Below are 13,542 nucleotides of genomic sequence, written 5' to 3'. Positions count from 1 at the left end.
TCATATGGTGCAGCGTACGCCAGTATGTAATGCTGGACGTGGGTGGCTCAAAACTTTATTGCACAGGCACTGAGTAGACTATAGGGTCAAAGGGCCATTTGTGTGGACCTGGATGGAGGCGTAAGCCCTGACATGAGGTGGTAGCACTCATTTGGCAGCCTAGCTGAAGGAGCGTTGGATCAAGGTGTCCCTGGTTCTCTGCCTCCCTGGAGGTTACTGAGGTCTGGCTCCACACCCTCAGCGTTCTCCTCACCGTGCTCATCTTCAGACTCACTACCTCCTCTTCCTTCTGCCCCTCTCTTCCTCCTCAGGGGAGATGCCTCCAGAGAAGACCACAATCTCCACTACCAGGGTAATAGAAGGCTGTCTGATACCTGGAAGGGTCCACACGATCTGAATTCTCCGGGGTGTTTAGATGTCTCCAGGGTCCTGAAATGAAGCCTGGAAATGCTAACAGTGAAGCCCCCACAGATGAAGCTGCCACATACCAATAAGTTACCAGCAGCAAATTATCTACACAGCTCCTCACCACTCACACTGGCAATGCTCCTGGCCCTTTTTATCTCGCCTGTGTATGAGGTTTTTGAAATTGTCGGCTGGCCACCTGCCCGTTTTGCCTGTGCGACGAATGTGAAATTAGGCGGACAATGAAAAATTGGTGTCAACTGACTTTTTAATGGCCTCTGAATTAATGGCGGACGCAGCTCCAACACCTGTGCACACCTGCCGAGTGAAATATCATGCGAGTGCATGATGATGTCGGGATGCTAACCCAACATCATCACGCACTATTTTACACTTGTGCCGAGCAAAAATTCTGCCCATTAATGCAGAAAATAAACTTGAATTTCAAAGTTGAGATAGGTGTGGTTTAGTGCTCTATAAGTCCAGCAGCTACCACCTTGATTCCTGATTCTATCACAACCACCACAGTTGGAGCACTGTGCACAGTTTAAGGCTCTAGGTCAAAGGAAGGATGTTGAGGCATTGAAGACTGCAGCACAGATTCAATAGGATGCTGCCTATGTGAGGAAATACAAATACAAGACGACTTCTAAAAACCGGGGCTGTTCTGTGAGAACAGACGGGATTAAGAAGGGATTTGACAGAGGTGTCTAAAATTGTTAAATAGGATTGGACAAGACAGACAGGTGCTTATAGTGATTGTGGGTACCAGGACAAGGAACCAAGATTGAAAGCTAAGAGACTTAGGACAAAGGACTGGAAAAATTGTTCATTTACAGAGGGCTGTTTTGCTGTGGATTGCAGGGTAACTATTTCATCTTGCGGGGAGAATCCAGGTCAATAGACACAACATTAAAGTATGAGGTAAGCCATTGAGGAAGGCAATCAGGAAGTGCTTCTTCACACAATGGATAGTGGGAATCTGGAACACTCTCCCAGAGTTTCCTGGGGAACAACTGAAACCTTCCAGACGAGATAAACAAAATTTTGTTGGTGAATGGTTATGGAAGAGGTCTTGTGGTGCAGTAGGTAGCGTCCCTGCCAGAAACTCCAATTTCAAGTCCCATTCCAGGACATGATGGCCAAGGAAGGTGTGTTCATAACATGGCCAAACAGGTTGAATATCAACTTATAATTCCTCCTAACACATGCCAATGGCAGGGGCAAGTGTGGGAGAGATTCCTGGTCAGCCATATATATGCAGAAGGCAACGGCAAACCAGTGCAGTATCTTGACAAGCACACCAATGGACCAAGAAGTCCATGGTCACCAAAGCCCTTTCAGAGCATGGTACCTGAAGAACAACGGTAAAAGAACAAAAGCAAGTAAATGGAGTTGAGGTACAGATCAGCATGATCTAACTGAATGACAATAAGACTGATGGGCTGAATGGCCCACTCCTGTTCCAATGCTCCTAGATTATCTAGTCCATTTGTCACATTGCTGTTTGTGGGACCTGACTGTGCACAAATTAGCTGCAACAGTTCTCTTCATTACATTATAGCTAAAGGAGTGCTTTTGAAGTAAAGTGCTCTGGGCTGTCCTAAAGCTATGAAAAACTGCTTTATAAATGCAAGTTCTTCTCTCTTTTAGTAGTCCACCAACCGAAGCACAATTAGCAGTGATATGCAACAACTTGAAAGAAAGAATTTCCAGAAGCTCAGTTGGACGACCCACAAACTTTTAAAATTGATCAGCATTCGGTGTTTAACTAATATTAAAATTGAAACATTTTGATACAACTCACCAGAGCTCTGCATCTAGGTTTGTTTTCACGGAGCTATGCCTTATATAGGCAGCATATCACTCGTCAGCCAGTGATACAACTTCACACTCCCAGCTCCACAAGCAAGATGCTTGTGCTGGGGTTGTCAGTAATGTTCTCAGCCGAAACAGCGAGCTACATCGCTAGAAGTGTGTGCAAGTTGTCTTCTGCACTCACTTCCAGGAGGGAGTTTTGGCCACCTTGGATACAGGAGCTGGGGCTAGGTTCATGGGGCAGCTTCAAACTGGCAACAAGGGCAGGTATATTGAGGAAAATGCTACTGGAGACTTCAGAAAAACTACCAGCAGTATAATGTTCTATTATCGGCAAGTTTTCATTAATTGCCATGGGGTCTCATCTGCTATGGTCATTAACTGTGGCCTTTAACCATAATATGTCAGTTATTACAAACACAGCAATCCAGCCCCACCTTTAGCAAATGATGTGTTGCCCATCAGAGTTGCCTTTCCTAGTACTAGTGTTACACTGTAGGTGTTGGAATAAATGTCATTACTCTCACGTACGTAACTGTACAACCTGTGGGAGAAGGGGTTCAGTGAAGGTGAATAGGTCCCAACAGTGCCCAGCAACAGCAGACATCATTCTGGCAGGGTCAGGCATTGGCGAATGACTGATGACAGGTGTAGATAAAGACAAATACATCTGTGAGCAAACAACAGCCAGGCAGACAGAGAAAGATATCACAAACAGCAAGGCGTGAAATAGCGAAGAATAATTGGAGAAAAAAAGCAAAGCATGATTTAGAAGAGAACAAGAATTGAAGTAGAGTCAAACAGCAAGTAATTCAAATGGATTGTTATAAGCCGGGATCAAAACTTTCCCTTATACAGTTAAAATATCCAATAAAGCTATTTTGATTATTTTCTTAGCCACAAAAGGACAACGAATTCCATTACCTTTCCCAAGTGCTGCCTTTGCCTAAATACGGTTTTGTGGCACTTGAAAATGTTGTTTGATCGTGAGATTAATTTCCTTGCCAGATTAATTCCATCTCCAAGACAGGCTTCTTCTATTCTGGAAAGCTGCCAGCCTCCAGCCCTACTGCCAACAAGACTCTTATATATGCTGGTATCATCCCAGGGTTTGACTTCTCAAAAGAGGTGAGACAGTGGTGTATTGATAGTGTTACTGGACTAGTAATCCAGACAGACAGGCTAATGCTCTCGGGACATGGAGTTCTAATCCCACTACAGCAGCTGGTGGAATTTAAATCCAATTAATAAACTCTGGAATTGAAAGCTACGATCAGTGATCAAGACTGTGGAACTATCATTGCTTGCTGTAAAAGCCCATCTGAGTTGCTAGTGTCCTTTAGGGAAGGAAATATGCTGTCCTTACCCGGTCTGGCCTACATGTGACTCCAGATCCACAGCAATGTGGTTGACTCTTAACTGTCCTCTGAAATGGCCCAGCAAGCCACTCAGTTCAAGAGCAATTAGGGATGGGCAACAAATGCTGGCCTTGTCAGCGATGCCCACATCCCATGAAAGAATAAATTTTAAAAAGGATGATAAATGTTTAGAATAATCCATCAGGCAAGGTAATGGAGTCAAAAATACTGGGGCCAAAGTGCAGTTGGAATCAGGACCAGGAAAGTAAGGAATTACAATGGGAAAAATTGATTTGTTCCTCATCATTGGTTTTCTTACATTCTCCTGCACATAGAGGCCAACCAAGCAAACAAATGGAGAAAAATAATATTCAGGAACCATCTAACCCAGGCTTGTCCAACCTGGGGCCCGCAGGCCATGATGCAGACCCCATCGCCACAGCTTTTTTATCTGGCCTGTGAAACCCATGTTTAAAAGGCTGGTAAGCAAATTTGAAGCTTCTGCAAGCTTCTGCTCCTCCAATCGCAGGCTGTTTGTCTCGTATATTTGCTGCTGATAGGCTCACATGATCCTATGAACAAAAGTGGAAGAGAACCAGCCGCTAATTGGAGGAGCAGCTTTCTTCAGTCTGAGGCCTGAAAAAAACGGTGCAATGGCAGCAATGGGTCTGTTGGGGGAATGGGGGCAAGTACGAGGGCGACGACCGGGCGGAGGTGTGGAGAGAGAGAGAGAGAGAGAGAGAAACAGTGAGAGTGAGTGAGTGAGTTGCGTCTCTCTTTCCCAGTCTTGAGGTTTGCACTGGCCTCACCCTCACACACCAACACACTCGCACCACTTGACACAGTCGGTGTGAAGTGTGAGTAAGTAAGCACTTGAGATGGGACGGTGGCGGGGGGGGGGGGGGGGGTAAGCTGTTTCTTTTCCTCATACCTCAACATTTTATTGAAATTCATGTTTAATGTTGCACCAAACCTTATCTTTCTGAAATTTTCTCATTGGCCCCTCGAGTGAGAAAAAAAATTGAAATGTGGCCCCTAGCATGAAAAGCTTGGTCTCACCACTGCATAAGGCCAGTGCTCTGTCAGTGGCCCTAGGGATGCACTAAAGCTTGGGGCAGCCGCCGCAAAGGTGCAACGGGGAAAGGTTACTGTCTAAGACCTTACTGCCATAGTGCACCGAGGGACTGGGAATTGTATAGACCCCTCGGGCTGTAGGACTCACAATGAACGTATATAGTGAACACTAAATGTATTATTATTGTATTGAAGCACCTCAGAGTGCAACATGATGCATATCGATAACTCCAATATCATTGCCTTGACTGTCTGTAATGACCGTATTGAAATGACTAATATTCATTGATTGTATTGAAACACCTCATGATCCATATGTAAAAGTTGAACATGATTGCACTTTTTGTGAAATGTTTTGTAATGTTTTTCAAATATTTTATGAATAAAGTATATTTTTTAAAAAAAACCCTCATTGAAACACAGCTGCCTCACATCTAGAGTGATTTGGATATTAGATCTCACCCCACAGATTTTAATCACAATAGATTGGCCTCTAAGGTTTCATTCTAGTTTTTTTTTAAAAAATGAATGCAACAAGTGTATCTCTATTGCCCAAAGTTTGCTTCAAGGTAAACCAGGTGACTTTTTCATTGTTCCCTAAAATCCGCTCCAAATGACTCTGCCCTCTCCAGCCCCTTTGCCTTCACTATAAGGTCAGAACTGACTGTAATACACAGTACCAGAATGAATAAAACTATCGACACTGTATGTCAGAGCTATATATTTGTTGTGAATCAAGACATGTTTGTGTTGTCCTGTCTGATAATATATTAAATAATGTATTTTATGATAAGTGGACTTTGGACACTACTATTCATTTGAAAGGCGTTTAGAGTCATTAAGAGTTATGCACTGAACCATGGAATCTATGAAGTGGAAGAAATTAAACTATGCTTGAGTATTGTAAAATCTGACTGCTTTCCTACTGTTTACTGTTATCAGGGTCACAAGCATTGCAACTAGCTGGATCCTGGCATCAAATGCCAAATAGGGGAGATGATTCTACATATATCCAGCTTCACCTTAGCTCCTGCAGTAACAAAAGGTTTTTGCAATGGCGATGAGCCAAGCCTATTAAACAAACACAGCATAAGAAGCCTCAACGGCACAAGACGACAGCGAAGCTGCCCATCCATTCCACATTAGTTATCACATAGAATAGAATCATGGAATGTAACAGCACAGAAGACGACCACTAGGTTGGGTCTCTGCAAGAGTGACTCATCTAGTCCCACTGCCCTGCCTTTTCCATGCAGCCTGACAAATTTTCCCTTCAGATAATTACCCAATTCTGTTCTGAAAGGCACAATTGAATCTGCCTCCACCACACTCTCAGGTAATGCATTCCAGATCCTAACCACTCGCTATGTAAAATAGGTTTTCATTGCTTCTTTTGTCAATTACCTTAAAATCTGTGTTCTCTGGTTCTCGATCCTTCCACCAAGAGAACAGTTTCTTCCGATCTACTCTGTCCAGACCCCTTATGATTTTAAACACCTCTATCAGCTTTCTCTAAGGAGAATAGCCCCAGCCTCTCCAATCTATCCACGTAATTGAAGTTCCTCATCCTTGGATCCATTCTCATCACCCTCTTCTAAAGCCTTCACATCTTTCCAAAAGTATGGCACCCAGAATTGGGCGCAATACTCCAGTTGAGGGCAAATCAACATTTTATACAGGTTTAAAATGACTCCTGAAGAACCCCACTATAAACCTTCCTCCAGGCCAAAAAGAAAAACCATTTGCCACTACTCTCATATCTACAATAACAGTAATGACAGCAATTGCATTTTTATTAACACAAGACAATCATTAGGACAGTGATTAAGCATGTGAAAAGCAATCTCGGTGGTACACAGTGGAATAAGTTTCAAATAATTTTCTAAAGATACTAACCTGTCGATATGTTCCATCCAGTAAAGTATCCAGGTTACGTAGAGGTGTGGGAGTTTTGTCTTTGAAATGTGTTAGAAGTCGTCGTTGGATAGCTCTGTACTGTACAGCTCTTTCTGAAAGAAGCTCCTTATACTTCTCAGCATTTAGCCGCAACTATAAAAACAGAGAGGACGTCACACTCTGCTCGGCTTTTCAAAAATAAAATTTAAAAACTGCTCTTTGAGGAGAGTACATTCGCTCAGAATACAAAATAAAATTAATTCTCCAAATTTATGGCATTATTTACACAATAGCAACATAATTAATATTAATTTAAGACGACAGACCTCAAAATGGTGATCGACTAGTTGAAAGTACTCCTGCAAAGGAAGAGGCCCAGAGAACGTGCACCTGAAGTCTTTGGTTCCTTCCCTCACAAAACTCTCTTCTAAACGCTGAACAAGTTCTTTTGTTATGAGCCAGAGATCTTCAAACTGGTCACATTGAATTCTGTAGCGACCTAAAAAGTTGAATTAAGATATAAAAATGTTTCTTCCTGCAAGATCATTTGAAAGGAAGGAGAATTACAAGAGTTTTCAGAGTCACTTTTACTATATTACTATTATCCAATTTTTAGTCGTCATTTATCATACATTATTCTCCTTTGATTTTGACCAATTCCTACCTGCTTTGTCATTCCTAAAGGTAACACTGTCCTGCACATTTATGTGGTTAATTGTTCTCACATCCATTAAAAGTTCAAAATTTCCTCTGGAAAATTTTATTACAAAAAGTGACTTATTTATTGCTCAGTGATTCATTTGTAATATTTTTCTAAAGGGTGTAATTGAGGAAATATAAGGTTGTAATTTGACTTAAAATACCATGTAACCAAACAAATCACAGAAGATTTCTCTTCTTGTCTGCTTTAACTTAACAACTCCCGCAATTGCACACTTTTGATGAATCTTAAATGAACACAAATATTCTCAATTTACAAAGGGGAGCCTGGCAACACTCAGGTCTGGGATGTTCCTGGATATCAGAGAAACTTAGGGGGTCAAAATCTGACAAATTCCCAGGATCTGAAGGCCTACATCTTGGGGGTCTAAAGAAAGTGGCTGTAGAGATTGTGGATGCACTAGATATGATTTTGAAAAATTCCCTAAATTCTAAAACAGTCCCAACAGACTGGAAGTTAGCAAATGTAAAACCACTATAAGAAAGGAGGGACAGAGAAATAGAAGCTATAGGCCAGTCATTAGGAAAATGCTAGAATCAATTATTAAGTAAGTCTCAATAATGCACTTAGAAAGCAGTCCGTGTCCATATGTAGCAAGGCCTGGGCAACATTCAGACTTCAGCTGATAAGTGACAAGTAGTATTCACGCCACACATGCCAAGCTATGACCACCTCCAACAAAAGAGAATCCAACCACCTCCAATTGACATTCAATGGCATTAGCATCACTGAATCCCCCATTATCAACATCTTGGGGGACACCATTGACCAGAAACTGAACTGGACCAGCCATAGAAATACTGTTGCTTCAACAGCAGGTCAGAGGCTGGCAATTCTGCAGCAGGTAACACCCCCTGTCCACCATCTACAAGACACAAGTCAGGAGTGTGACCTAATACTCTCCACTTGCCTGGATAAACAGCTCCACCAACACTCAAAAAGCTCACCACCATCCAGGACAAAGCAGTCTGCTTGATTGGCACCTCATCCACAAACATTCTCTCCCTCCAACATTGACAGACAGTGGCAGCAGTGTGTACTGTCTACAAGATGTACTGTAGCAACTCACCAAGGCTCCTTTGACAGTACCTTCCAAACCTGTGACCTCTAGCATTAAGAAGGACAAGGACAGCAGATGCATGGGAACACCCAACCCCTGCAAGCTGCCCTCCAAGTCACACATCATCCTGACTATATAGCTGTTCCTTCACTGTCACTGGGTCAAAAACCTGGAACTCCTTTACTAACAGCACTGTGGGTGTACCTACACCACATGGACTGCAGCGGTTCAAGAAGGCAGCTCACCACCCCTTCTCAAGGGCAATTAAGGATGGGTAATAAATGCTGGCCTAGCCAGCAACATGCATGTCCTGTGAAAGAAATTTTAAAATGTGCCATCGTTGACTATATTCAGGACAGAAATCAATAGATTTTTGGAACCTAAGAGAAATCAAGGGATATGGGGATAGTGCAGGAAGATGAAATTGAAGTAGAAGATCAGCCATGACTCAATGTCAAAGAACCAAATGGCCTATTCCTGCTCCTATTTTGTATATTCGTATGTAAACACAGTAGTCCCTGTATATGTGTGGGGCGAAGAAGAGGCAAAATACATTTACCGGAGACAAGAGGCCTGGCTGACAATACAGGCAGGTTGCTCACTGAGTGGCACTGTCCTGAAGTAGTTACATAGGAACAGGTGGAGGCCATTCAGCCCTCAAGCCTGTTCCGCCATTCAAATACATTTTCATCAATGTCTGGATTAAGTCCATTTACCCAAATCCAGGGCAGCTGAGACTTGTACAAGCTGGATGGGTTACATGTTAACGGGACCAGGACTAAAATTCTCGCAGGGAAATTTGCTAATGCTGTTGGAAAAGGTTTAAACCGGCTTGTCAGAGGGATGGGAACCTGAGGGGTAGCTCAAATTGGAAGCAAATGAGGCTGGCAACGGGAAGTAGAAAAGTGGCAAATGAAATTAAAAGGCAGACAAAATGAAGGCCAGTATCAACTAAACCTAAAATGCAAAATAATGTCAAAAAGATTAAGGCCTGAATATTTCGCTTGTTGGGCAAATTAACAGCCAGCCAGCGTGAAATGCACACTGAGAAAGGCCCTTCTAGCCAGTGGGGGGCTAGAAGAAAGGGAGAATAGAATATGAACGTAAACCAGCAAAAAATATAAAAACGGACTGTAAAAGCTTCTATAGGTACTTAAAAAGGAAATGTTTGGCTAAGACAAATGTGGGTCCATTACAAGCAAAGTCAGGAAAATTTATCATGGGGAATAGAGAAATGGCAGAGAAGCTAAATGATTACTTTATGTCGGTCTTCACCGAGGAAGATACAAGAAATCTTTCAGAATTAGAGATCCAAGCAACTAGAAAGAATGGGGAATTGAAGGAAATTAGTATTAGTGAGAAGGTTGTATTGAAGAAATTAATTGGACTAAAGGTTGATAAGTCCCCTGGAGCCAATATTCTACAGAGTGTTGAAGGTGGTAGCTATGGAGATAGTGGATGCATTGGTGATCATCTTCCAAAATTCTATAGATTCTGGAATGGTTCCTGCAGATTGGAAGGTAGCAAATGTCACTCTGCTATTTAAGAAGGGAGGGAGAGAGAAAACAGGGAACTACAGACCTGTTAGCCTTACATCAGTAGTAGGGAAAATGCTAGAATCTATTAGAAAGGATGTGATAAATGGACACTTGGATAATAATGATCTGATTCGACATAGTCAATGAAGATCTAGGAATGGGAAAATCACGTTCGAGAACCTGTTGGGGGAGCATTTTACCCCCATCGGGGAAGTTGCGCAGGAGTGGGCGGGCGGGTTCCCAATTGGCGCCCCCATTTGGCAGCGGGCTGCCATTTTATGTGGGCGGGCCAACTAAGGCCTGCCCAGCGTGACGTCCACTCGGAAGCGCTGAGCGCTCCCTGTGTGGGTGGGGGTGGGGGATTCCGAGCCAGGAGTGCGCTCCTTTGTGCACGTGTGCGAAAGGGCACACAGATCTCCCTGAGGCAAAGTGCCACCTCAGGGAGATTGGTTGAAGTTATAAAATTTTTTTTAAAGGTTAGAAGAAATTTTCCTGACACTGTCACTTGAGTTGGGACATGCCCACTACTTTTATTTAAAAATATTCTGAAAATTTTAAATCCCTCATGAAAACCACATCCCGCCCGTGGATGAGGTTTCATGCTTTTTCAGAAGGCTGTCTGGGCTCCGGCCTGTCCACCCACCTTAAGGTTGGATGGGGAGGTCCATTAATCATTTCAATTACTTTTTTAATGGCCTTAATAGACCGTTGACAGGTCAGTGGGTGCACAGCTGAGTCAGCTACATGTCCGCCGAACTGAAAATCTAAATGACGTGGGGAGAAGCCGGGACGCATGCCCAACGTTACTCCGTGTCAGCGAGTGGGCCCCACCCCCACTCACCGACCGGAAAAAGCTGCCCTTGGAGTTTTTAAAAATGTTACTAACAGGGATGTTAAAGGGGTCAGTGGAGATAGTGTGCTTGGATTTTCAGAAGGCTTTTGATAAAGTCCCCCACAGGAGGCTGGTTGGCAAAACCAAAAGACATGGGATAGGAGGTAATATACTGGCATAGATTAAGGATGGGTAACAGGAGGGTAGAAAAGGGTCATTCTCATGTTGGCAGCTGTGACTAGTGGTATATTTCAGGGATCAGTACTTGGGCCCCAGCTGTTCACAATATATATCAAAGATTCGGATATGGGGACCAAATGTAATATTTCCAAGTTCATGGATGACACAAAACTAGGTGGGAATGTGTGTTGTGAGGAAGATGCAAAGCAGCTGCAAGAGGATTTGGACAGATTTAGTGAGTGGGCAAGAACATGGCAGATAGAATATGGAAAAATGTGAGGCTATCCACTTTGGTAGGAGGAACAGATGTGCAAAGTATTTCTTAAATGGTAAGAGATTAGAAAGTGCAGGTGCACAAAAAGGACCTTGGTGTTCTCGTCAATAAATCACTGAAAGCTAACATACAGGTGCAGCAAGCAGTTAGGAAGGCTAATGGTATGTTAGCCTTTATCACAAGAGGGTTTGGGTACAGGAGTAGTGAAGGGCTTGGCCTAAATAGCCAAATGGTTATGGTACTGGGTTTGTAACCCCAAGATCAAGAGTTCAAATCTCACAATGGCAAACTATGAAACAATGTAACTTCATCTGAAACAGATGGAAATGTGATTATACTCGAAAGAGTTACAGGAGTAGTGAAGTCTTGCTTCAATTCTACAGAACCTTGGTTACACCACACCTAGGGTACTGTGCGCAGTTTTGGTCCCTTTACTTTAGGAAGGGCATTATTGCCATAGAGGGAGCGCAGCAAATATTCACCAGACTTCTTCCGGGGATGGCGGGACTGTCCTTTGAAGAGAGGTTGGGGAAACTGGGCCTTTATTCTCGAGTTTTGAAGAATGAGTGTGTTTTTTAATTCATTCATGGGATGTGGGCTTCGCTGGCTGGGCCAGCATTCATTGCCCATCCCTAATTGCCCTTGAGAAGGCGATGGTGAGCTGCCTTCTTGAACCGCTGCAGTCCATGTGGTGTAGATACACCCACAGTGCTGTTAGGGAGGAAGTTTCAGGATTTTGTCCATGTGGTGTAGGTACCCCCACAGTGCTCTTAGGGAGGGAGTTTCAGGATTTTGATCCAGCGACAGTGAAGGAACAGCGATATATTTCCAAATCAGGATGGTGAGTGACTTGGAGGGGAACTTCCAGGTGGTGGTGTTCCCATCTATCTGCTGCCCTTGTCCTTCTAAATGGTAGTGGTTGTGGGTTTGGAAGGTGTTGTTGAAGGGACTTGGTGAATTGGTGATTTCACTGAAAACTAAAAAATACTTAAAGGGACAGACAGGGTAAATGCAGTAAGATACTTCCCCTGGTTGGGATGTTTAGAACCAGGGAACACAGTTTCAGAATAAGGGGGAAGCCACTTAGGACTGAGATTTGGGCAATTTTTTTCACTCCAAAGATTGTGAATCTTTGGAATTCTCTACCCCAGAGGGCTGTGGAAGCTCAGTCTAGTATGTTTAAAGTAGAGATTGACAGATTTCTAAAAGCCAATGATGTAAATGGCTATGGGGATAATGTGGGGAAAAAGGCATTGAAGTGGATGATCAGCCATGATCATATTGAATGGTGGAGCAGGCTCGATAGGTTGAATAGCATTCTCCTGTTCCGATGTTCTATGTTCCTAAATCGATTCCATAACCCTTAATACTTCTGCCTAATAAAGACCGATCAAATTCAGTTCTGAGATTTTCAATTGGCCCCCAGCTTCAACAGCTTTTTTTTTGGTCGGGGGGTGGGGGTTCCAAACTTTCACTATTCAGATGGAATACAATGTGGAGATACATGAGGTTATCCACTTTGGTAGGAAAAACAGAAATACAGAGTATTTCTTAAATGGTGAGTGGCTGGTAAGTGTTGAACTTCAAAGGGACTTGGGTGTTCTTGTTTATGAATCACTGAAAGCAAAGATGCAGGTACAGCAAGCAAATAAGGCGGCAAATGGTATGTTGGCCTTTATTACAAGGGAATTTGAGTATAGGAGTAATGATGTCTTATTGCAATTATATAGAGACTTGGTGAGGCTGCACCTGGAGTTTTATGTGCAGTTTTGGTCTCCTTACCTGAAGAAAGATATACTTGCCATTGAGGGAGTGCAACAAAGGTTCACCAAATCAGTTCCTGGGATGGAGGGATTGTCCAATGAGGAAGGATTAAATAGACTGGGCCTTTATTCTCTGCAGTTTCAAAGAATGAGAGGTTATCTCATACAAACATTCAAAATTCTTAAAGGGCTCGACAGAATAGATGCAAGAAGGATGTTTCCCTGGGTGGGGATCTGGTACCAGGGAAGAGAGTCTCAGAATAAAGGGTAGGCCTTTCTTTACTCAGAGGGTGGCGAATCTCTGGAATTCTCTGACCCAGAGGGCGGCAGAGGCTCAGTCAGTGGCAGAGTAAATTCAAGACTGAAATTGATAAAGTTCTACATACTAAAAACATCATTAATTTGACTGAATGTTTTGGGGAAATAACAAGGAGGATTGATTAGGGTACTGCAGTTGATGTGGTCTACATGGATTTTAGCAAAGCTTTTGACAAGGTCCCACATGGCAGACTGGTTAAAAAAAGAGCCCATGAGATCCAAGGGGATGTAGCAAGCGGGATACAAAATTGGCTCAGTGGCAGGAAACAAAGTGTAATTGTTAATAGGTGCTTTTTGAAAAAAAA

The 13,542-nt window shown here is 43.0% G+C and overlaps 1 protein-coding gene across 5 annotated transcripts in view; it reads right to left on the bottom strand.

The window, feature by feature from the left end:
* The window catches only part of bbs9 (Bardet-Biedl syndrome 9), a 505,659-nt gene that overhangs the window by 389,236 nt on the left and 102,881 nt on the right, over window positions 1-13,542 (bottom strand). For all 5 annotated transcript variants that reach the window (XR_005943329.1, XM_041190083.1, XM_041190082.1 and 2 more), the window contains 2 exons: window positions 6,878-7,050; window positions 6,552-6,704 (listed from right to left, as the gene is read on the bottom strand). Coding sequence is in view for 4 of the 5 variants with exons in the window: in XM_041190083.1 (XP_041046017.1) it covers window positions 6,552-6,704; window positions 6,878-7,050 (326 nt within the window). In the remaining variant the exon portion in view is untranslated. The remainder of the gene's footprint in view (window positions 1-6,551; window positions 6,705-6,877; window positions 7,051-13,542) is intronic.

The sequence above is a fragment of the Carcharodon carcharias genome, chromosome 6 (genome assembly GCF_017639515.1).
Source record: "Carcharodon carcharias isolate sCarCar2 chromosome 6, sCarCar2.pri, whole genome shotgun sequence".
Classification (NCBI taxonomy): Eukaryota; Metazoa; Chordata; class Chondrichthyes; order Lamniformes; family Lamnidae; genus Carcharodon; species Carcharodon carcharias.
The sequence above is the reverse complement of the archived record's forward strand: the minus strand, read 5'-3'. Positions and strand labels throughout refer to the sequence as shown.